The sequence below is a fragment of the Astatotilapia calliptera genome, chromosome 1, assembly GCF_900246225.1.
Source record: "Astatotilapia calliptera chromosome 1, fAstCal1.2, whole genome shotgun sequence".
In the NCBI taxonomy this organism is placed as follows: Eukaryota; Metazoa; Chordata; class Actinopteri; order Cichliformes; family Cichlidae; genus Astatotilapia; species Astatotilapia calliptera.
In genome coordinates this window covers 17,529,678-17,555,603 of record NC_039302.1, presented here as the reverse complement: position 1 = coordinate 17,555,603, position 25,926 = coordinate 17,529,678, and the positions used below count along the sequence as shown (strand labels likewise).

The 25,926-nt window shown below is 43.7% G+C and overlaps 1 protein-coding gene across 3 annotated transcripts in view; it reads right to left on the bottom strand.

The window, feature by feature from the left end:
* Window positions 1-25,926, bottom strand: part of syt7b (synaptotagmin VIIb) — a 128,944-nt gene that overhangs the window by 51,700 nt on the left and 51,318 nt on the right. For all 3 annotated transcript variants that reach the window (XM_026166971.1, XM_026166976.1, XM_026166984.1), the window contains exons 2-4: window positions 16,935-17,038; window positions 7,097-7,176; window positions 5,880-6,014 (exon numbers count right to left, since the gene is read on the bottom strand). In XM_026166971.1, coding sequence (XP_026022756.1) covers window positions 5,880-6,014; window positions 7,097-7,176; window positions 16,935-17,038 — 319 coding nt within the window. The remainder of the gene's footprint in view (window positions 1-5,879; window positions 6,015-7,096; window positions 7,177-16,934; window positions 17,039-25,926) is intronic.

Genomic DNA, 25,926 nt, shown 5'->3' with positions numbered 1-25,926 from the left:
AAAAGGGGGCAAAACATATTTACAATAATTCAGTTCAAAGCTGCACAAAAGCTTACTCTGTTCATTGTAAAATATGTTATTAAAGCAACTTCTTAATGTCGAATTTACACAGATTCTCACTAAGTGTGGAGTGATATTCAGAAAACTTTTGTTATTGTAGCTGCTCAGTCCACTATATCCTAGTTTAAGGTAAGAAAAGGACCACAAGAACCCGACATTCTGCCCATTTCACTCATACATGTACACAGCAGTGACCAAGCCGCTGGCTCTCGGAGGCAGGCATAACAGCCGAGAAATGATGCAAATGCGTCATTTTCACATTTTAAGACTGCAGGGTATGAAAACAGAATGCTATAGTCTGTTCACAAGAACTCGCCTGCAGCACTTTTATGCATTTGCATAAAATATTTCACTTAATTTGCAAATATTCCCATTGAAATAAAAAAAAAAGCATTTCAATATAAAGTGTCCTCTTTTCTTCTCAGCATGCCACAAACCCAACCCCAGCTGACCTGGACTCGGACGTCACAGAGACGAGTACAGACAGAACGCTGAGATCAGTACGGGACCTTTTGATTGAGGACAAATCACACGACACACAGGTGAACAACAGGAGGGCATCCACAACGACATTCAAGCATTAAGTGTAGGCTGACAGTTAAGTGAATGATTGTTTTTGCAATGATGAATGTGATATAATTAATCACAACTTGAATATCATTACTTGAATAACATGTTCTTTTTCGTGACTTGATCCCTTTTTTCCTTGCTTTTAGATATAATTTGTCTGAACTGTTTCCAAACAGTAATTTTCGATTTACCTCAGAAAGACACCTTTGAAAGCTGCTAAACAAACTTGCTTTGTACAAAAGAATCGCCACAGTAAGGACTATGAAATAGCTCAGTGATCCACTATCACCCTATTCAGAAATCTCACCATTACTATCTTATCAAATGCCACACAGAATTAATCTTGTCAATAACAGAATGAAATGCAATCACAACAAAAGCTATAATCACTGCTGTTCGCTGAATTTAAAAATAATTTCAGCACCACTGCACAGACACCAAATAACTGAGCGCCTGGTGGTTTTGAAAGAGTCAAGTGAGTTATAATTAGAGAAAATAAGAAAGAACAGGTTCACTTAATGCCTCAGTGACTGTGTGAGGTGCATCTAAATGATGGAATGGAGGTTGATATGAAACAGACGTTGCACTGTACACCAAGGATACAGTGTCACTATTTTTGGAATAAGGCTTAGTAGACTAGACTCAGGAGGGCTATCGGGGAGGCTTAAAGCACTCAAAGTACTATGAGTGATAGTACGAGTAGTGACAACAAGCAGAAAACACAGAAAGAGTGAAGGAGAAAGGGGAGTGGGGGTAAAAACACGTAACTTTACACTCACAAAACCCCCCAAAACAAAACAGTGAAAAAAGTCAGACCAAAAACCACGTCATTAAAGGAACAGATGGACATTTTGAGAAATACAATTATTTGTTTTCTGGTGGAAAGAAGAAAGTACCACCCTCAGATATTGAATATAATACTGAAAGTGTGAACTTTCACTTTTCATTCAAGATTTGTAACAAAAATTTAGAATTAACTGTTCAGGAATTGCAGCCATGTTTACACACAGTTACTCATTTTCAAGCTACAAGCTAACATTATTTAAATATAAGGATTGTTTTCAGTAATTAGATGAAAGAACCCATTCATCCCTTGAGATGCTCTTCCAGGCCTTAACTGCTGCTACTTTCAGTTGCTGCTTGCTTCTGGGTCAGTTTTGTCTTCAATAACTGAAAAGCTGCTCTGCTGGGTCGAGCTGACCTGGGCATTGGACTGCATTTGAGCAGTTTTGCAACATTTGGAATTAACTGTTCAAAGAACTTTTCCCGTTTTTTTAGTGTAACCAGTTCACCCATTGTTGTAAGCCTTCTGCATTTACATTAATGAAGCTGCCTCTTTATTTGGTGCATGTTCAATAATCAAGATAAGGAAATCCGATACAGTTTGGTTTGTTCATTTGGGTATAGCTTTTCACTTCTTCTTCAGTGGAAAAACTGAGCATAATATCAACGAATTGGTGTTGTTACTATCCTCCTATCATCATAACAATTGTAGTCCAGAATCAACATAGCAACTGACGAGTCACAATGTCTTAGCATTAGCCAAAAAAATAGCTAACGCTATTAAAAACTATCACTGGCATACTAATATCAGTAACATAAATCTGGCTAGGAAACCTAACTTGATAATATATTTATTACACTGTTCAAATTAATAAAGAAAACACTGGAAATGTTAATAATTTTTTTTCATGAAGAGGGTTTTATATTAACAAAAGCTTCTTTTTTCTTTTTGCTCCACATTCCAAAGTTATGACATCACAACAACGTGATTGGTCAGATGCAATGTTGATCCTGGACCAACATTACAACCCGATATTACAGATATTACATGCTGGTCATGCTGGTCCACTGCGTCCATTTCACGCTTTGCCTCTCCAAAATGTGAAACAGATACACATGCAGAAGTTGCAGTAACAACAGAGGGAAACATTTTATTTCAAGCCCACATGAAAATAATCACAGGAAAGCATTTTATTAGACATTATGAACACATTTACATGTAAATACATATTAGCCGCACAGCTTAATCGTTTCTGGCAATTAGGCACCCTGAAATGAACTTCATACATCATCTCCGCTGGTAATTCAACTTCTGCATGCACAATACAACTTCTGCATGTTCACGTTTTGGAGAGGCAAAGCATGAAATGGACAAACTGGACCGGTGTGCCTATTACATGTTTTGCTGAAGAAGTCACTTTTTCTTCAGACCTCTGAACTCAAGCTAATCTGACCACATCTTGACTGCAGATTTATATTTAAAGGGGATTTACTATTTTGCATGCTACACTCCAAAGTAATCCTCCCTTATTTATTTATTTTTTACTGGATTCTGGTGCAGCCCCTTAGTTCATTCTCAGTTTGAAAAAAGAAGCTTTAGCTCTTAATAAAACATACATGACATGAGTAGTATCATGTCATGTCAGCCAGAAAGCAAATAATCATACAGTGGGGCAAAAAAGTATTTAGTCAGCCACCGATTGTGCAAGTTCCCCCACCTAAAATGATGACAGAGGTCAGTAATTTGCACCAGATGTACACTTCAACTGTGAGAGACAGAATGTGAAAAAAAAAATCCATGAATCCACATGGTAGGATTTGTAAAGAATTTATTCGTAAATCAGGGTGGAAAATAAGTATTTGGTCAATAACAAAAATACAACTCAATACTTTGTAACATAACCTTTGTTGGCAATGACAGAGGTCAAACGTTTATTATAGGTCTTTACCAGGTTTGCACACACAGTAGCTGGTATTTTGGCCCATTCCTCCATGCAGATCTTCTCGAGAGCAGTGATGTTTTGGGGCTGTCGCCGAGCAACACGGACTTTCAACTCCCGCCACAGATTTTCTATGGGGTTGAGGTCTGGAGACTGGCTAGGCCACTCCAGGACTTTCAAATGCTTCTTACGGAGCCACTCCTTTGTTGCCCGGGCGGTGTGTTTTGGATCATTGTCATGTTGGAAGACCCAGCCTCGTTTCATCTTCAAAGTTCTCACTGATGGAAGGAGGTTTTGGCTCAAAATCTCACGATACATGGCCCCATTCATTCTGTCCTTAACACGGATCAGTCGTCCTGTCCCCTTGGCAGAAAAACAGCCCCATAGCATGATGTTTCCACCCCCATGCTTCACAGTAGGTATGGTGTTCTTGGGATGCAACTCAGTATTCTTCTTCCTCCAAACACGACGAGTTGAGTTTATACCAAGAAGTTCTACTTTGGTATCATCTGACCACATGACATTCTCCCAATCCTCTGCTGTATCATCCATGTGCTCTCTGGCAAACTTCAGACGGGCCTGGACATGCACTGGCTTCAGCAGCGGAACACGTCTGGCACTGCGGGATTTGATTCCCTGCCGTTGTAGTGTGTTACTGATGGTGACCTTTGTTACTTTGGTCCCAGCTCTCTGCAGGTCATTCACCAGGTCCCCCCGTGTGGTTCTGGGATCTTTGCTCACCGTTCTCATGATCATTTTGACCCCACGGGATGAGATCTTGCGTGGAGCCCCAGATCGTAGGAGATTATCAGTGGTCTTGTATGTCTTCCATTTTCTGATGATTGCTCCCACAGTTGATTTTTTCACACCAAGCTGCTTGCCTATTGTAGATTCACTCTTCCCAGTCTGGTGCAGGTCTACAATACTTTTCCTGGTGTCCTTCGAAAGCTCTTTGGTCTTGGCCATGGCGGAGTTTGGAGTCTGACTGTTTGAGGCTGTGGACAGGTGTCTTTTATACAGATGATGAGTTCAAACAGGTGCCATTCATACAGGTAACGAGTGGGGGACAGAAAAGCTTCTTACAGAAGACGTTACAGGTCTGTGAGAGCCAGAGATTTTCCTTGTTTGAGGTGACCAAATACTTATTTTCCACCCTAATTTACGAATAAATTCTTTACAAATCCTACCATGTGAATTCATGGATTTTTTTTTTCACATTCTGTCTCTCACAGTTGAAGTGTACCTCTGGTGCAAATTACTGACCTCTGTCATCATTTTAAGTGGGGGAACTTGCACAATCGGTGGCTGACTAAATACTTTTTTGCCCCACTGTACTTCTCTGAATGTCAAAGTAATCCTGACAAAAACTGAAAAACTCATTTTCTTAGTGCACTACGTTCAACCCTCTGTGGATGTTGGTTATTTATTACACAATCCTGAAAAGAAGATTTTAATATTTGGCGTTGAGTGGGGAATGGGGAAAAGTTTTGTTAAACAGTGGGATCTTTTCTCTGAGGGTTGTCCGTCTCCATGGTAACAGTCCATGGGCTGCATGTGAGAGGTAGGGAGGGTCTACCCAGGTGAAGTTAGCAGGGCTGTAAGCAGTGGAGCTATCAAAGACATTCATTTGTACACGCTGTATGTGATTTAAGAGCAAACTATACTGTTGCTTCCCCAGTTTACTCTTCTGTATTGTTTTAAAGACACAGGGCTCAAACTCCTATACAACTGCAGCCTTTCTGTCTGAAAGCAGCAGTTTGGAAATTGTGCATAATTTTAGTTAGTGTCAGCGCAGCCCAAGGAATCACAGATATTAAGGGATGGTGCTGCACATCTCTATCAGCTGCTGTATGGCCAGCAGTGCATACTAAACACCACCTCACTGTGGACATGCCTGAATGCAAAAACATGAGGATTACCGGGGAAGAGGGGAGAATTCCATTTAAAAGATATGTGATCTGACAGCGTTACAAAATCAGGCTTTCTGTTTCCCTTTAGGCCAGGGGTGTCAAACTCAAATACACAGTGGGCCAAAATTCAAAACTGGAACAAAGTCGCGGGCTAACGTTAATATTTATTGAAAAAAAATCTTCCTCTAGATATAAGAATGAATCTTTTCTTATGGACTCAAACAAGTTTTGATGAAAAACTGAATATGGAACAAGCAAAGCTTAATACTAAACAATATATATATTAGCTGTATAATACCAGTAGGCCAGCTCTAATAGTAATTTGGTATGGCTTCGCGGGACAAATGTAATTAGGCTGCGGGCCAAATTTGGCCCACGGGCCAGAGTTTGACACCTATGCTTTAGGCTATTAAATGTGATCTTTTCACTGCTCTGAGTTGTGTATTGATCAGCCTTTGATTTGGAATATTTTTGTGCTATTTGTCTCATACCTATGACCTCAAAGAGCAAAAGATTTTATTATGTTGACCACTCCTACAGCGTTGTACAGAAGCCCCTGTTCATTACAGCCCTGCCCAGACAGAGGAGTCCCTTACCAGACATGAATGAGACTCACTTGGGCGTGAGGCGGGGGTCTCCGTAGGGTGCATAGGGAGACATGTTTAAGAGGAACTCCTTGGGTGGGTAGGAGCTCCACCTCTGTTGGACATTGCTGCTGTCATTGTTATTCCAAAAGTCTCTGTCTAGATCGCTGTAGCCAGAGAGAAAGCAAAAGGTGAGACAGGTGAGAGCAGTAAACAATCACAGACATACCGGTATATAAAGAAGAGAAAACAAAGCAGATCTCGAGAAATGTTGATAAATAAATTAAAAAGAAAATCTAAAAAGAAAAATACTCTTTTTAAATACTTTTAAAATAAATTTAACATGAATTTGGCTACAGGATGACTACAAGTTTATGGTCACCCAGTATCATGAAAAGTAGGTCAAAACGCTCAGAAAGGAGGAGGATGGAAGGACGTGACCTGTGTGTTTTATCACGCTGTCAATGATGAGGAAACAAAACAAAGGAGATAAGGAGGCAAGGGAGAAAAGTCAGTATGAATTTAAAACACCAAAAAAAAAAACAAGTCAGGTATGCACTCAGAATAAAAACGTCAAAGGAAATAGCTCAAAAAAGCTAATAGATTTGTGGCAAGTTGTTAGCGTCACCCTCTTGTATTCAATAATGCTTAATTATATTTGAAACAGGGGCAGAAGTATATTCATAGCTGTCGATATCCTAATCTTAACAATTAGCTTAGTGTGCTTATTTCTATTTATTCCAACTAGAGCAAACGGTGAGCAGGCTGTTGCTATGTCAAAAAATTGGGGAGGGGTTTAAATATAAGGTAAAGACCATTTACCATAATGCAGCCTTTGATTTACATCAGCAGACCAGGAGGTCAGAACATGATTTTCAAAGAGTGATCTAAAAATAGCAGCAATGTTGGAAGTGGTCCAGAGCTGCCCAAGGACAAATTTAAATCAGGTAGTTTTTTTTTATGGGCACAGTAGCAGCGTCACACATCGTATATATATATATATACATACATACATACATATATATATATATATATATATATATATATATATATATATATATATATATATATATATATGTATATGATAAATGCTCACTATCTTTAGGGCATAATTTCAGGGAAAGCATTTGAGTCCACGCACAGAGCTACAAGATTAGTTTGCAATCACAAATAGCTGTTTAAATGTGATACTATCACCACATCATACATTATTCCCACGTGCCCCATCTACTCCCTCCCTGACACCTACTTGATGGCTTTATTTTCCCCTCGACCTCTCACTGAATCTGGAGAGCTGGCAGCCTCCATCCCGGGCTTATTCCTCTTCCCCTGCAAAGACACGAGAGAGACAGAGAGAGTAAGAGGGACACACATCTTAGAGGCGTGTTTCTCATCGTTTATAAAGGCATCTGTGCAAGTCAAGTGTTCATTACTCAGGTTTTTAGAATAACATCAGGTTCCAACACATGTTGTAAAATGTAATAAATGAGGGAAGAGTGCACACTGGTTTGATGCCAGGGACCACTTAACTAAAATGAGATGCAAATACACAATCTCACATGCATGATACATGGGCAAAAATGTTTTCGCATACAAGAAGCACACACGCAGACACACACACACAGCGCAGCTGCAGGCTACATCAGACTTAAAGTGAAATCAGACACATTAAGATAATGAGATAACTCAAGATTTCAAAACAGGAAGTCATTCGTGAAAGCCTTCGGAGGTGCCACCGCATTGTTTATTACAGCTGAAGCTGTAGTTACAGCATAGCCGGAGGGCCTGCACATATCACCACTGCGCCTATGCTGTGATGTGTGTCTCCTCAAAAAAATCAAAGTAGTTTTTGGGTCTACAACAGCTTTTGTTTTCTGAAAAAGCTTCCCGTGCTTGTGGAGATTGCTGTGCATGTTTTGATAGTTAAGATTGAACAAATAAGTTAAATTCTCCATCGCTGCCAGGAAGAGTCAATAAAATGTAATGGAAATCTAACTGACATGCCTTTACTGTAGTGTCGCAGTAGGTGAAATCAGATGCTGGGCTGTACCATATATAAAAAAGCTGCGGGTCATGCAATTAAACCTCGGCATCGAAAAAATCTGTGATATGATATGAAACAATGATATGTCAGATCTTATATAAAAGGGAAAAAAACACATTTACAGACTGGAAATCTAAAGGGTTTCCTCTCAAACCGAAAACAGCTGCTTTTTAAGGTGAAGCCAGCTCATTTGGGAGACGGTGAAATTCCAACCGGGCAACGTAACTGCATACATTGCTGCTGCGATGGCTTATAAACCGTATCTTACCTACTCTGTGCAAATATTTTCTACTTAATGGATAGTGCTTTCAGCAAAGCAATATACAGTAGTTACAGTTATTGACCTCTATGTTTTATTGAACTCCGTATTTATTAAACTCTTGGGGGTGATAACACTGAGCTCTTTCCCGCTGAGTCACACCGACTCTCGCTTCTTACATAATGTTTTTCCATTATAAGCTCACGACAACGACATGAGGTGCACATATGTAATAAAGTGTCCACCAAATAGGCAAGACATAAAATTGCTGTTAGACTTTTTTATGTTTGCTTTGAGGCAAATTACATGTTGGACTCGTTCCTATTTGAAGATTTCAGCTACATTACCATCTGTTGCTGTAATTAATTATCCACAAAATCAACTTGACATGCGTTTTAATTACATATGCATATTTTCATAAAAAATATATACCAATCCTCTCTACGGACTATTAATAAGAATATCGCACCATGCCAGAGGGGTAAAAAACTCAAACTTGAAATGTGGTGGTGACATTTTAAATTTAACATTAATTTCGCAAATGCTGACTAATTGAGTGTTGAAGGGCAGGTATTTATATTATTTTAATCTTTTTCTCGTTTTCTTGCTTTTTCTCAGTGTGTCTCTTAGAAGCTGTTTGAGGCTGAAGGTGTGACGTGATTCCTTCCTGCACTCTCGTCACAGCTTCGACAAACAAAGGTGAATTTTAATGTCAGGCCGAGAGAAAAGCAGCCATAGTGGTGTTGCTTGAACACAAACATTATATTGTGTACTACTTGTACTTTTCCTGCTGTTTGAGGGACCCTACAAATGTAGAAAACATACAAATTTAAAAGCCGGCTGAGCAGTGAGTTCACACCCAGGGCAGACATACTGCTAGTGACACACTTAACAGCTACTCGTCCCGCAGCCATGTAGGTAACATAAAGAAATGATGAGGACAGTCTGACATCAGGATTTGCTGTGCTGCTCTTCCTTACATTATATGTACACATCATCCACAGTGGATTTTAATTCAAACAATAAAGATGTGGCTAAAGTGCAGACTGTCATCTTTAAGAGAGGAAACAAATGCTGTGTTTCCTCCCTTGAGATCCTTTGCCAGGCTTTAACTGTAACATCCCATTTGTTTTAGGTTGACAAACTCACACTTAAAATCAATCCTTTGATTTTTCTGAAAATCGACAGTGCCCCTTATAATCCCGTGTGCCTTATGTATGAATTCTGGTTGTGTTTACTTACCTCGAAATGATTCTATGTACACGGCGCTCAAAAATCTGTCAAATGTTTCAGTACGACTTTGCTAAGCTACAAACCCGCAATGCTTGATGGATTGTCGGAGCATTACGGCTATCATAGGCAGGAGCCTCACGGAGTGATACGTACTGTGCTTCAACATAATATTACCGTATTGTGTGTGTATATAACCTCTTTTTAACCCTCCTGTTATGTTGCGGGTCAGATTCACCCAGAACAGAAGAGATGTCATATGTCATCTGCATCACTACAGAAAAAAATAAATAAATCTAAATTATAAAACAAAACTGTAAAATAATCAATGCCAGTGTTTCTGACACTTTTGGATGAGTAAACATGCCCCAGGTCAAATTGACCCAGGAACATAATTAGTGTTCCTGGAAACCAACATAACAGGAGGGTTAAGTTTTGTGGATAGTCTACATGGTTAGGGTTATGGTTTTCACTGGAAATGCCTTTTGGTTAAACTGTCAGCAAGGAATTTGCATTTGCACAGTTACATTTTTATATAACTTTAATGCAAATAAAAAACAGCTGCTTGTTTAAGTGAAAATACATTGATGGGTTTTTTTTGCACTAATAAAGTTGTGGAGTTGTAAAGTATTTTGTCTAGTGTCAATTATATCGTCAGTTATATCGTTATCGCAAATTTTCAAATGTATATCGTGATAAATATTTTTGGTCATATCGCCCTGCTCTAGTGCAGTGTTCAATACTGTTGACCATAATATTCTAGTAGCGCGGTTAGAGCACGCTGTAGGTATTTCAGGTACTGCGCTGCAGTGGTTTGTATCATATCTATCTAATAGACTCCAATTTGTGCATGTAAATGGAGAGTCCTCTTCACGCACTAAGGTCAATTATGGAGTTCCACAGGGTTCAGTGCTAGGACTAATTCTGTTTACATTATACATGCTTCCCTTAGGCAGTATCATTAGAAGACATAGTATACATTTTCACTGCTATGCAGATGACACCCAGGTCTATCTGTCCATGAAGCCAGGTAACACACACCAATTAGTTAAACTGCAGGAATGTCTTAAAGACATAAAGACCTGGACGGCCACTAACCTTCTGCTTCCTAATTCAGATAAAACTGAGGTTATTGTACTTGGCCCTGAAAAGCTTAGAAATATGGTGTCTAACCAGATTCTTACTCTGGATGGCATTACCTCGGCCTCCAGTAACGCTGTGAGGAACCTTGGAGTCATTTTTGACCAGGATATGTCCTTCAATGCACATATTAAACAAATATGTAAGACTGCGTTCTTCCATTTGCGCAACATCTCTAAAATCAGAAATATCCTGTCTCAGAGTGATGCTGAAAAAGTAGTTCATGCATTTATTACTTCCAGGCTGGACTAGTGTAATTCATTATTATCAAGATGTCGTAAAACTCACTGAAAAGCCTTCAGTTAATCCAAAATGCTGCAGCAAGAGTACTGACAGGGACTAGAAAGAGAGAGCATATTTCTCCTGTTTTGGCTTCCCTTCATTGGCTTCCTGTTAAATCCAGAGTTGAATTCAAAATCCTGCTCCTCACATACAAGGTCTTAAATAATCAGGCCCCATCTTCTCTTAATGACCTTGTAGTACCATATCACCCTATTAGAGCAGTTCGCTCTCGCTCTGCAGGCCTACTTGTTGTTCCTAGAGTATTTAAAAGTAGAATGGGAGGGAGAGCCTTCAGTTTTCAGGCCCCTCTTCTGTGGAACCAGCTTCCAGTTTGGATTCGGGAGACAGACACTATCTCTACTTTTAAGATTAGGCTTAAAACTTTCCTTTTTGCTAAAGCATATAATTAGGGCTGGACCAGGTGATCCTGAATCCTCCCTTAGTTGTGCTGCAATAGACGTAGGCTGCCGGGGATTCCCATGATGCATTGAGTTTTTCCTTTGCAGTCACCTTTCTCACTCACTATGTGTTAATAGACCTCTCTGCATTGAATCATACTGTTATTAATCTCTGTCTCTCTTCTACAGCATGTCTTTATCTTGTGTTCCTTCTCTCACCCCAACCGGTCGCAGCAGATCGCCGCCCCTCCCTGAGCCTGGTTCTGCTGGAGGTTTCTTCCTGTTAAAAGGGAATTTTTCCTTCCCACTGTCGCCAAAGTGCTCGCTCATAGGGGGTCATATGATTGTTGGGTTTTTCTCTGTATCTATTATTGTACGATCTACTGTGCAATATAAAGTGCCTTGAGGCAACTGTTATTGCGATTTGGCGCTATATAAATAAAATTGAATTGAACTGAATTGAACTAGCCATGAAACTCCTTGTCAATTAGCCGATTACATTTGCACATCTGAAAATAAATAGTGTCTTTAAAAATGGCAATGCACTGTTTTTTATTGCAATGCCAACTCCTGTGGATGAAAGTCGAAATGGTGCACTTCAATCACATCTTGATTTAAAATCCACTTTGGTGGTGTACAGAGGCAGAAGTATTTATGGACCTCACTGTAAAAGTGAGAAAGTCACCACAGAGCAGCTGTCACAGACTTTCTCATAAAAATCCGAGTTTTGAACATGATTTTTACAGAGAAAAACAGCAGTATAAAAAGATTTTTACAGAACTCCAGAGAGAGCTTATACAAAAAAATCTTTAAGGATGAAAACGTTAAAACATTTGATTAAATTAAGTGTTAAATGAAAAAAAAAAAACAAAGATTCTCTGGGTCAAAACTTTAGTCCATGTGGAGTTTTTTAATGCAACCTTATAAATATTTAAGAGAGTAGTCTGAAAAACCTTCGAACAGATGTTTCCAGAGTTGAAAGAGGACACAATGAATTTTAGCTTCCTCATGTCTAGACAAAACAGGTCACTGAAAATGGCCCACATTGCAGTAAACCAAGACCAAAAAGAGAGCAGAATTATTATGCATACATGAAAATGCTGTCTAATCTATCTATCTATCTATCTATCTATCTATCTATCTATCTATCTATCTATCTATCTATCTATCTATCTATCTATCTATCTATCTATCTATCTATCTATCTATCTATCTATCTATCTATCTATCTATCTATCTAGAGAAGAAATGCAATGCAAATGTGCATTTTCACACGATCGAGTTATCAAACTTTTTCAAAAGATTTATCTAATTTTTCATTTCCGTTTCTGGTTCAAATGCAACTCTTGTACTCAATGAAAGATATCATGCTGCTCACAGCCTGGGGGCTTTCAGACACTGCACAGAGCTGAATGTTTATCTTAATTCGGCTTTCAGTGTCCTACAGACAGGTGGCCTCTTTATGCATTCTACTTTATCGCCAATGCATCTAAAATAAACTCTATTATTCAACATGTCTCTTCTCATATGTCCAACTCAACTCCACAAACATCTTCAATAGAGAGCGACGCTTGGGGCCCTGACCTGATCTGTACCTACATCCAGCCACAACACTGCACTGGAACACATGTACACAGACTCAGAAAAGGAAGGATGGCATAACAGTCAAGTATATGCTATCAAGTGCGGCTCATCTATCATTAAGCAAAATCATAAAATCTTCAGGAGGCTGGAGAGAGGTTGGAGAAGGTACAATGCTGACAGAGTGTGGGAGGATGTGAGAAACAGACGGTAGGATCGGGAGGATGGGGAGAAGCAGAAGCAACTGAGTACGACTGAGCGGAGGGCCAAGTGAGAAACAGGAAGAGACAAGACGGGAGGTTCGAAACTGGATCTAGAATAATGAAGCTGTGCAGAGGATGATAAAACTGTCACATGAGATGAACTGGAGATGTGAAAGACACAGAGGGTGATTCCCTGTTCAGAGCAGTGTGGCCCTGCTTCCCTCTGGATCATCCTCCTAAGTCACACAGTCATTATGCTTGTCACACACCTGGATGTTCAGCAAAGACCAACAGCACCTTCCACACTCGCCTGCCTGTATGCATCTGCCTCCCTCTTCCTTCCCTCTATACTCCGATATTAAGTATCGGTATCGGTCCAATACTGACGTAAATTACTGGATCAGATATATGGAGAGAAATAAAAAATATAATCCGATCCATTAAATATCAAAAAAGCACCTCACAAAACTTGCAACATGGCGTAACTCGGCTCATAACCGTAGCGCGTCGGAGCAGTGTGCATCACGTGATAGAGCAGCTGTGTGTGTTTGTAGCCTCGCTACCAAACCGGCATTTCATCTCCGAGAAAGTTATCCCAGAGAGAAGTAAAGCAAGTGTGTAAGTTCATCTCTGAATGTTTGTAAAGCATTCCTGCGTTACGCTTAACAACCGATATATAGAGCGACCGCCTCTTCTCTCTCTCTCTCCCTCCCTCTCCTGCTGCTACTTCAATCATGAAACTGCTTAATGATCAGCTGATCGGCTTTTCTGTTGCGAGTCCGTTTGTTTTTGGCCCACTTTGCACCAGAAAGAAGAAACCAGCGGCTGAACAACAGCAGCACGTTTAAGCTTGTTAAGCTGTTGTTAGAATTTATTTAATATTACTTTCTACACCAGGATCTTTTTCTATGTAGCTGACGGCTGGTAACTGTGCAGGGGCGGATCTACCAAAGTTTAGCCAGGGGGGCCGATAGGGCATTAACAGGGAAAAGGGGGCACAAAGACATACTTTTCTTTCTTATTCTCATTTAAAATGTCTAGTTAATAATAAATAATTATCTGAATCTTACACCCAAAGTTTTAATCTGATGTAAAATGTATAGAAGTCCATTACTGTATATAGTAACTATTAAGTCTAATATACCCTAATAAGCTATAGTACTTTTTCCTTTGGGAAGATACCATGTGTGCAGTCTGCAATTCTGTTGAAGAAAGATGTTGAATCTATTTAATTATTCTTGAAAATTTTTTTATTTCTGTGCATTTTTTTTTTCACACTGCATCAAATTAAAGTTGATTACGTCGATTAAGCATCATGAGATGGTTGGGGGGGGGGGGGGGGGGGTGGTTCCCTATTTTTTTTTAATTTTTGCTGGGAGTCAAGGAATGGCCAAAAACCAACTAAAATGACCTTTAGATAACAAAGCAGGATGGGCATGTACTAAAAATGGACAACAGCTGATTTTTTAAAAGGAAAACATTGAATTTGTTATGTTATGAAAAAAAATTGTAATCCAGTGATTTCCTTTAAAATGCATCTGTTGTCCTTGTTATTTCTCGCTCAGAGAAAGAAAAAATAGTTCATTACAAGCAATACTGAACTATCCTTACTGACTAGAGCCAAAGAGGTTAGTCAATGAAATTATTAATCTGCTGACAGAAAATCTTTGACAGTAAATTTTGATCAGTAGGTAAGATTCTAGCTATTTTTTCAGGTAATAGTACTCACTATTTGCAGATTTCACTATCTAAAATCTGCACCCCCACCCCCAACATAACATATGTGTATATACAATGTATGTTCCTCATTTCTTATAATTTTTGTGATTATTTATTTAACCTTAAGGAAATAGAAAGCAAGCAGAAGGGAGAACTAAAGTTGCAACAGATGCAAGCAAGGGACAATACTAGAAAAGGGCAGAGAGAAGCAGTGAAATTCTGACAAGGACGGGGTGATAAGGTGACAAAGAGACAAATACAAACCAGATCATTTGTTATACAGAGAGAAGGTGACACAAAAACACAGAGAGATATGGATAACTTTAAAGTAAACAAAGATAAGAAATGGGTTTGTTTCTCAGTCGTGAGCAATTGTAAATGTTACTTAGAAGGTGTTTTTCATCTGTAATAGCTCAGTTAACTCTTAGCTTGTCGTGGTGAATGAATTGCTGTGCTACAGTCACTATTCAAACAGAGAGAGATGCGAACAGGACAAAAGAGATGCATGAAGGGGGGGGGGGGGGGGGGGGGGGGAAGAGAGGACAAAGTGGGGGAAATGCCAGCAGATCAAAATTAGGAATTACAGTTACTCGAGCAGCCAATTGCTCAAAGTGACGCTCATTAGCATATTAATCATTAGCATGGAGCGGCTGCCATGATGCACGAGGCTCAGAGCCACGGCCACAGTTACAGAGGTTTCTGTTCATGTTCGCCGCCACAGCCAAATATACAGCCTCTCTCCTGCTTCTAATGCCATGGCGCAGAAAAAGCACAACACTATTTAAGGCAAACACATTCAATTTAAGGCTGCAGATATTTCAGAAGAAACCCTGACTGTCTATACAGCTGTAAATCTTCTACACAGCTACAAGATGTTGTTCTGAAACAGTTTGACTGTAAAGAAAGACTTGCTTCAACCCTCCGTTATAAGGCAGAGGACCAAACCTTGAGAAGTTTTCCCATCAGTCACAGTGGATCTGCAACTCTCATCTGCAGTGTGAGAAACTGAAAGCTGTATGTCAAGTCTCTAGTATTAATTAAGTTGATGCTGATTTAACTCTGCAATGACAAGCGAACCATATTTAATACACGAGTCTTTGTGAGTTTTTGACACTGAGTTTTCATCAATGTGACACCCCCATCTCCCCACCTCAACCCCACAAAACTAAAAAACATATTTAAGCAATAAATTGCAAAAAGTAAAACGTTGCATGCAGAAAATATTATACAAATTAAAACTTACATATATACAAATTAATATCTAAAATCTGTTTTACTTGTGAGAAGCTTCATTAAACACTCACAGGAATTTTCTGGCAGCTTTTTCAAAGTTCAGGCTTTAAAGAGTTAAATCACATTAATTTGAATTTTCATGCAGAAACACTGTTTGTTTGTTTTTTTTCATTCACTGGTCAGTATTGGGGCCATTTTGCTTTCACAACATGTATTTTCTCAGAGGAGTGAAAAGAAAACATTCAACTTGCACATGAGAGTATTATTTCAGTACACTCTGTTCATCCAAATGAGCACATACTTTGTTTGCATATCAAAATTTTGCATTTCAGATAACATTTAATTTATTTTTGAATAAAAATGTGCAAGATTTAGTAATATATCTTTTTTTTTCTTTAAAGACCACCATATCAAAATGAGGTTTTTTTCTTCATCCTGTGCACCAAAAACGTTCGATTCATTTGAAGGTTAGGACACACAATAAATGAAAAATCTTGTTTTCTATGCAGGGCATTAAAAAAGCTGTGCTGATCCTTCCAATAATGAATTATTCATACAGTGAGAAGGCCCAGCAGAATTTCCACAACCTTCTTACTTCCTAAAAAAAAACGGATGTTACACTCAGCCAGTTTGTCCAGTCATCCTCCAAAACAAGACCTTACAAATTGTACCAACTGCCTCTAAAACACTTAAATATGTAGGATATAACAAAGATACAGTTGATGTATCTGGTTAGATTTTCTTTACTATACTTGAAAAGAAAAGAAATCACGAATCTGCAAAGTGATTATGCAACTATTTTTATTCCAAAAGTTTATTTCTAGAATAAATGATGCCACCTACTCACCAGGGGAAAAAACCCAACATCTCAGTTTCCATTTCACAGTGATTTCCTAGATGCCTATTAAAGATCTACAATATATTCTTGCTGGGGTCGCTGGGGACTTAAAGCAAATGTCATGGTCATTAAAATGTGAATAATAAGTATTGGAACTTACCAGTTTACGTTGGCACCAGGTGCAGACGCCACACAGAGCTACCAGCCAAATGGCACATACTATGAATGCAACAGACACCAGGAATACACTGAGAGACACTGAGCCTGAGGGAGAGAGACAGACACACACAGAGGGTGTTAGTGCATTTATTGTAACAATTAGCCTTTTGAAGCTCCTGAAGTTTAAAGTCTAAGATGACTTGTTGAAGGACAAAAAAAGACAGAGCTCAACATTTTGGGGAAATGCTTGAGATAATCAGGAGTGATGCTTAGTAATGTGCTTTCCTTCCTTATTTCCTTCCTTCCTTTCACCATTCATCCTTGTCATTTGGCAACTGTCATCAGTAAGACAGAGAGAAATGTAACAGGAACGAGGGGGGCACAAAGGCAGTGAAAAGGCATCATCCCCATGTTCCCTGCATGTATCAATGGGCGATGCGCACATGTCAGGAAGAGATAATATCACGAGGCCAGAAGCTGTGCAATTACCAGCTTCCTTTTGCTCTCTTCTATCTCGTAAATCCTTCAGCAACTTTGTTCCCGTCTTGACAGATGAAAACTTCTTCCACAGCCTTCCATTCTTCATCTCTATTTCTTTCAGTTTCTGCCTATCAACATACAGCTCATCCCGCTGTCTGCCAAGCAATTCGTAATCCACTGGCACAAAGCAAAAGCAATGTTGGCAAACAATGAACTCATAACTGTTGCATCCTTTTTGTCTCTGCTACGCAGATGATCATTTTCTGAGTTCCCCTCCACCTGAAAAATTCATCTGACTGCTGAATTTTCCCTTGATCCCTTGACTTCATTTTTTATCCCTGCCTGTGCACCGACAGCAAATTTGTTGAGGCCAATAAATATTGGAAGAGGATCAGCTAAGTCAACTTAATCATTCTTATCCACCCTCTTGCCCATGCTCGCACTCTTTCCATCCACTTTCTTCTTCTCGTATTATGCACCTCATATATGTTAGTTTGGTTATTCAAATGTCAGCTTGTTTTACCCTCCATCCCCAATAAAATTAAAGTCTGTTCAACTCTTTGATAGCGTATCTGATTTTTGATTGTGGTGGCAATTACTCGAAGATGGCAGGGTTGAATTTTTTGCTCTGAGCCTTTCACTCTGGCAGCAGAGGGTGTGTTGTAGTAAAGTGTTTTGGTGCTTAACAGATAAGTAGGCTCAATCCTACAAGTGTTTCCATGCCCATTTAGAACAACACAACTAAAGCGGCTACAGTGCTCTTCAGCTGAGTAAAACACAACCAGCTGGGAAACAGAATAATCCTTTCATATCTTTCAGAATGAAAAGACAATGTGTGCGAACACATAAGAGCGATATTTGATGGGGTGTAATCAAAAAGACAAATTTATGATTGCATGATGAGAAACTTTAACCGGCTCACCACATAGAACATCAAGATAGCACCAAAGTTAAGCCAGTGCATGATCCGTGATGATATATGTGCAAGAAAACTTTATTCTTCACTCACTAATTATCTCTCTATATAGTTTCTAGTCAGGTTCACCTTTAATGCCCAAGATAATTGAAAGTTCAAGATACTTTAAAGATGCATACAAAGATATAAACGAGTGTATGCAAGCTATTACTGTATTGCTGCTTTCTTTAGTCTTTGTTATGGAAACAATGTTGTCATGGTGCACTGTTTTCGAGTGCTTGACTCACTTTTTACTTTAGAGAGAACATTTAAGAGCTGCATGAGAAGCTCTTAACCTCCTAGGACCTGGTGTCCACATATGTGTCATGGTCCTGGGCCATGTGGGCCCAGTATTCTTAGTTTTCATGTATTTTCGTATTTTGTTCTTTATTTAGGCCATGCTTCCTGGGTTGATCTGTTACGTTGTTCCTTATGTGTTTTCCCTTCGTGACTCTTACCCCCTGTGTGCCCCTCTGTGTATTTATGAGCCCTCGTCTCTCTTCGTGCCTTATTCTATGTTTTCCCCAGCCCGTTATGTCTGCGTTCTTCCCGTGCTCTCTCTCCTCCTGTCTGAACCTCTGTGCCTGTACCCGTCAGCGTTATGTTCACCCCGCCCTGTCTCGTTATGGTTATTTGTGTCACCTGTGTTCCCCGTGTGTTCCCACTTTCCTCGTTAACCCTCTGTGTATTTCTGTCTGCGTCTTCCTCTGTTCGGCGTCGCGTTCTCCCTCATGTTGTGTGTGCTCCTCCCTGTGTTTCTTGGCGAGCTTTGTATTTAGTTATCCCAGTTTAGTTTTGTATGTCCTACGTTCTGCCGTGCCAGCATTAAAGCTGTGTTCTTTAAGTTTATCCCCGTGTCTGTGAGTCTGCATCTTGGGTCCTTCTCCTGCCTGCCACACAGCGATCATGACAGAAGAACGCGACCACAACATGGACCCAGCAGTTCACAACCCCTCCGCGGACCTGCAGGACGACGCGAACATGTCGGACCCAGCGACACAGAGGAGGGGGATCGTCCGGACAGTGGAATCTCTCTGCGACAAGTGGCTGCACTGTTCCAGTGAGGAGGAACGAGAGGAGTTCGCCCGCCAAGTAGGGGTGTGCGTATCTGTGTTCCCCTGGTTATGGGAGACGCTGCACCCCCTCGTCAGCGACTTTCTCGTCTCCGCCCTCCAACTCCGTCCGCAGGAGCAGCGGCCCGGTGGGCGTGCACCTTCACCAGAGCCGTGCCGTTGCGCCGTTTCCCCGCTGTCTCATGAGCCAGTAGCGGTCAGAGTTGGAACGGTGAGGCTCGCCACAGACACACCTTCCGCCCGCACCCCGCCGGCTTCCGCGTCTTCACCACGGTCTGGCCGCACGGAGACAACGGAAGCCATAGACTTTGGCGAGGAAGAGCGGCAGCAGGTGTTACGGGCTTATCGGGAGGACGAGCTCCGGCGGAAACCCTGGCTCATCCCGGAGGAGGACCTCTCACCTGCTGCACAGCCTACCAGCCGCTCGCCGTCTCCGATCCGCTTAGGCTATTTTTCGCCTGCCTCATTTCTGGCAAGGATGGGGGCGGACGACGGGGAACTCACCACTACGTCACCCTCTGTGTTGGCGCCATCAGCGCCCATCGCGCCAGCTTCCTCTGCTCGAAGGAGGCGGCGCGCCCGCCGCCATAAACCGGACAATGCTAAGACTACAAAACATGAAGTGGACGGCGGGTTCATCTTTGATAGAGCTGTTTTTGTCGACCCTGAGCCTGCCATTTCTCGGACAGTTTTTTCTGAGCCTGCTCCTTTTCCTGCTGTTTCTCCTCCCAGGTCAGTTCAGTCAGCTCCCTCGCAGCCACCCTCAGTTCAGTCAGCTCCCTCGCAGCCACCCTCAGTTCAGTCAGCTCCCTCGCAGCCACCCTCAGTTCAGTCAGCTCCCTCGCAGCCACCCTCAGTTCAGTCAGCTCCCTCGCAGCCACCCTCAGTTCAGTCAGCTCCCTCGCAGCCACCCTCAGTTCAGTCAGCTACCCTCCTGGAAGCCCCCGCTGCCTGGTATTCTCAGCATCGGCATCTTTTCCCGTCAAGATTTATCGCTAAATCATTCGATCCTCCCTTAAGAGAGAGACTGCATCCTCGCTGCCTTCACCCCAGTACACCAGTGTCACCAGGGTCTCCGGTGTCACCCCCAGTTCAGTCTCCAGTAGCCCCAGTGTCACCCCCAGTTCGGTCTCCAGTAGCTCAGCTCCCAGTGTCACCTACCCCACAGCCACTTTTAGCTCAGTTTCCAGAGCCACCTGCTTCAGTTCAGGCCCCAGTAGCTCCAGTGCCGCCTGTAGCGCAGGCCCCGATAGCAGTACGGTCCGCTGGTCAGCCTAACATTCAGCCAGGGGTCTCTAATCTCTCTGGCTCTGCATCAGCTCCTGCTGGGAGCTCGGATGAGCTCGTCCAAGACTCCGCGGCTCCCACGCCGCCTTCTACCTCGTCAGTTGGAGGGTCCGAGGGGCCCGTTCAGCCTTCTGTCTCCGCTGGAGGGTCCGAGGGGCCCGTTCAGCTCCCTTCCACGTCGGCTGTACAGGCTGCTCCTCAGTCTTCTAGGAATGGCGTGAGCTTTCTCTCCGCCTCAGACTGCCTTCTGCTTCAGCCGTCTCTTCCAGCTGGAGAGCCCGAGGGGCCCGTTCAGCTCCCTTCCACGTCGGCTGTACTGGCTGCTCCTCAGTCTTCTAGGAATGGCGTGAGCTTTCTCTCCGCCTCAGACTGCCTTCTGCTTCAGCCGTCTCTTCCAGCTGGAGAGCCCGAGGAGCCCGTTCAGCTTCCTTCCACGTCAGCTGTACAGGCTGCTTCTCAGCCTTCTAGGAATGGCGTGAGCTTTCTCTCCGCCTCAGACTGCCTTCTGCTTCAGCCGTCTCTTCCAGCTGGAGGGTCCGGGGGGCCCGTTCAGCCTCCTGTCTCCGCTGGAGGGTCCGAGGGGCCCGTTCAGCCTCCTGTCTCCGCTGGAGGGTCCGAGGGGCCCGTTCAGCCTCCTGTCTCCGCTGGAGGGTCCGAGGGGGCCGTTCAGCCTCCTGTCTCCGCTGGAGGGTCCGAGGGGGCCGTTCAGCCTCCTGTCTCCGCTGGAGGGTCCGAGGGGCCCGTTCAGCCTCCTGTCTCCGCTGGAGGGTCCGAGGGGCCCGTTCAGCAACCTTCCTCGTCAGCTGGGGGTTCGGGAGAACCGCACCAGCCTCATGCCACGTCAGCTGGAGGGTCCGAGGGGCCCGTTCAGCCTCCTGTCTCCGCTGGAGGGTCCGAGGGGCCCGTTCAGCAACCTTCCTCGCCAGCTGGGGGTTCGGGAGAACCGCACCAGCCTCATGCCACGTCAGCTGGAGGGCCCGAGGAGCCCATCCAGCCACCTTCTGCTACGCCTGGTCCAGCCTGTGCTTCGTCAGCTGCAGCCTCAGAGCCTTCGTCAGCTGCAGCCTCAGAGCCTTCGTCAGCTGCAGCCTCAGAGCCTTCGTCAGCTGCAGCCTCAGAGCCTTCGTCAGCTGCAGCCTCAGAGCCTTCGTCAGCTGCAGCCTCAGAGCCTTCGTCAGCTGCAGCCTCAGAGCCTTCGTCAGCTGCAGCCTCAGAGCCTTCGTCCGCTGCAGCCTCAGAGCCTTCATCAGCTGCAGCCTCAGAGCCTTCGTCAGCTGCAGCCTCAGAGCCTTCGCCTGGTCCAGCCTCCGAGCCTTCGCCAGCTGCAGCAGCCTCCGAGCCTTCGCCCGCTGCAGCAGCCTCAGAGCCTTCGCCAGCTGCAGCAGAGCAGCCTCAGAGCCTTCGCCAGCTGCAGCAGCCTCAGAGCCTTCGCCAGCTGCAGCAGCCTCAGAGCCTTCGCCAGCTGCAGCAGCCTCCGAGCCTTCGTCAGCTGCAGCAGCCTCCGAGCCTTCGTCAGCTGCAGCAGCCTCCGAGCCTTCGTCAGCTGCAGCAGCCTCCGAGCCTTCGTCAGCTCAGCTGCAGCAGCCTCCGAGCCTTCGTCAGCTGCAGCAGCCTCCGAGCCTTCGTCAGCTGCAGCAGCCTCCGAGCCTTCGTCAGCTGCAGCAGCCTCCGAGCCTTCGTCAGCTGCAGCAGCCTCCGAGCCTTCGTCAGCTGCAGCAGCCTCCGAGCCTTCGTCAGCTGCAGCAGCCTCCGAGCCTTCGTCAGCTGCAGCAGCCTCCGAGCCTTCGTCAGCTGCAGCAGCCTCCGAGCCTTCGTCAGCTGCAGCAGCCTCCGAGCCTTCGTCAGCTGCAGCAGCCTCCGAGCCTTCGTCAGCTGCAGCAGCCTCCGAGCCTTCGTCAGCTGCAGCAGCCTCCGAGCCTTCGTCAGCTGCAGCAGCCTCCGAGCCTTCGTCAGCTGCAGCAGCCTCCGAGCCTTCGTCAGCTGCAGCAGCCTCCGAGCCTTCGTCAGCTGCAGCAGCCTCCGAGCCTTCGTCAGCTGCAGCAGCCTCCGAGCCTTCGTCAGCTGCAGCAGCCTCCGAGCCTTCGTCAGCTGCAGCAGCCTCCGAGCCTTCGTCAGCTGCAGCAGCCTCCGAGCCTTCGTCAGCTGCAGCAGCCTCCGAGCCTTCGTCAGCTGCAGCAGCCTCCGAGCCTTCGTCAGCTGCAGCAGCCTCCGAGCCTTCAGCCTCGTCTGTCGCGGCTTCGGCCTGTGCTTCGTCTGGTCCTGTGCCCACCGGGCCATGGCCAGCCCGCCTGACACTGGAGAGCCGCCGCTGCCTTCCGCGCGGCCGGCCTCCTGAACTGCTCCGTCGTCTCCTTCGCCGCCGCCGCTGCCTTCCGCGCGGCCGGCCCCCGGAACTGCTCCGTCGTCTCCTTCGCCGCCGCCGCTGCCTTCCGCGCGGCCGGCCTCCGGACCAGCTCTGCCACCTGTGCCACCCGCCTGGTCGGCCCCCCGACCGTGTGACCCGTGAACTCTTGTGCCTGTGGGCTCTGGGTCGGCCCCCTGAACTTTATTTTGACTACGGTCATGTGCTCCTGTGTTTTCTGTTGTTTGTTTTGTTTCCCGTTCTGGTCCCTCCGTCCTGGTCCCCCGCCTCCCGCCCTGGGTGGGTTGTTTTCTGTTTTTGTTTCTCGGGTTTGGGCTGTCAGGAGCCAGCCCTTTAGGGGGGGGTGGTGTCATGGTCCTGGGCCATGTGGGCCCAGTATTCTTAGTTTTCATGTATTTTCGTATTTTGTTCTTTATTTAGGCCATGCTTCCTGGGTTGATCTGTTACGTTGTTCCTTATGTGTTTTCCCTTCGTGACTCTTACCCCCTGTGTGCCCCTCTGTGTATTTATGAGCCCTCGTCTCTCTTCGTGCCTTATTCTATGTTTTCCCCAGCCCGTTATGTCTGCGTTCTTCCCGTGCTCTCTCTCCTCCTGTCTGAACCTCTGTGCCTGTACCCGTCAGCGTTATGTTCACCCCGCCCTGTCTCGTTATGGTTATTTGTGTCACCTGTGTTCCCCGTGTGTTCCCACTTTCCTCGTTAACCCTCTGTGTATTTCTGTCTGCGTCTTCCTCTGTTCGGCGTCGCGTTCTCCCTCATGTTGTGTGTGCTCCTCCCTGTGTTTCTTGGCGAGCTTTGTATTTAGTTATCCCAGTTTAGTTTTGTATGTCCTACGTTCTGCCGTGCCAGCATTAAAGCTGTGTTCTTTAAGTTTATCCCCGTGTCTGTGAGTCTGCATCTTGGGTCCTTCTCCTGCCTGCCACACAGCGATCATGACAATATGTGGACATCGCATTTTGGGATGTCTAGACCAAAATAATACATTTTGCTCTACAAAATGAGCAAAACTGGGCCTGATATCCAGATACGAAGACATTATACTGCCACTGTTCTATTGACATTTAAAACAAATGTCCTCATATGTGGATCTCATTTCTCTCAGAAACAAAAATCAGGTAAAAAAAATCTGGAAATTCTTTGTTTTTACATTCATCAGGTCCCAATATGCCCAAATATCAAAGAGAAATTAAAAATGCATGCCATGGAAGAGTCCAGGTCTTAGGAGATTAAAGGTTACAACTTTTGGATCAGAATCCAAAATGTCAAGTCAAGTTTCTGAAACTGAGGAAAAAGAAGCTGAGAAAAAAAATGCCTTCGCAAGGAGGCAGTAAAGCCTATATGTTATACTGACATTGTTTTTTTTTTTTAATCAATGTCAAGTGTGTTTTTTAACCTGTTATATACATAATTAGTTAAAAAGCATATCTTTAGATATCATAATATCCTCTTAATAATACTTTCTTCATGTAAATATTACGAATAGAGACAAACAAACACAATGCAATATGAAAGTCCCTTCTTATATTTCAAACTATGTGCAAAATGCTATAGCCAGCCATGGCCAAATTATCAGTGGACCAGCTGATTTATATAGCGCCAAATCACAACAAAAGTCGCCTCAAGGCACTTTATGTTGTGCAGTAGATACAGAGAAAAGCCCAACAATCATATGACCCCCTATGAGCAAGCACTTTGGCGACAGTGGGAAGGAAAAACTCCCTATTAACAGGAAGAAACCTCCAGCAGAACCAGGCTCAGGGAGGGGCGGCCATCTGCTGCGACCGGTTGGGGTGAGAGAAGGAAAACAGGATAAAGACATGCTGTAGAAGAGAGCCAGAGATTAATAACAGATATGATTCAATGCAGAGAGGTCTATTAACACATAGTGAGTGAGAAAGGTGACTGGAAAGGAAAAACTCAATGCATCATGGGAATCCCCGGCAGCCTACGTCTATTGCAGCATAACTAAGGCCTAACTATATGCTTTAGCAAAAAGGAAAGTTTTAAGCCTAATCTTGAAAGTAGAGATAGTGTCTGTCTCCCAAATCCAAACTGGAAGCTGGTTCCATAGAAGAGGGGCCTGAAAACTGAAGGCTCTGCCTCCCATTCTACTTTTAAATACTCTAGGAACAACAAGTAGGCCTGCAGTGCGAGAGCGAAGTGCTCTAATAGGGTGGCATAGACTTGTGGCATATTATAAGTACTGACCTATACTCAGTGCTACCAGTTCTCAAACAGCACTGAATCACTGACTTCATGCAGCATCACACTGTTTCTGTGACATTCCTTCTCTTCATTATTTCATTCATGCCTGATTTTGCCTTTCATGTGTCATTTTGTGCTCACCTGGTTTCCCACATCTATCCAGTGACTCATTCCCAATTCCTTTAACTCCCTCAGTGTTTATACTGGTTTCATTCATTTAAACCAGACTGTCTATCCAGCTGTATTTCCCCTGGAGCTTTCCAGTCATTTGTGTGCTCAGTCTGCCCAGTTTTAATTCCCTATCTGTTTATGGACTTTGCCTTTTGCCTGTCCCTGTGATCCTGCTGCCAAACCCATCCACCCATTTTACCCTTCTCCTGTCCCCCCGGTTTGCTTGTTTTGTGCTGCTGTGACAGAAACATGTGTTATCTCATAAATGCGCCATCCTGTGAGCTCTGGTTATCTTTTCTGGAATAGTTACAACTCAACGGTACTATATTTCAGCACCACAGAGAGCTCCCTCCACCTGCAGGCTAAAGCAAGATCTGTGTACCTGATGATCTAATGAAGGATCAAATGGAGTTCAGCAGCACAGTTTATTGTCCTGTGCCTTCATTCAGTTTGACATTTAT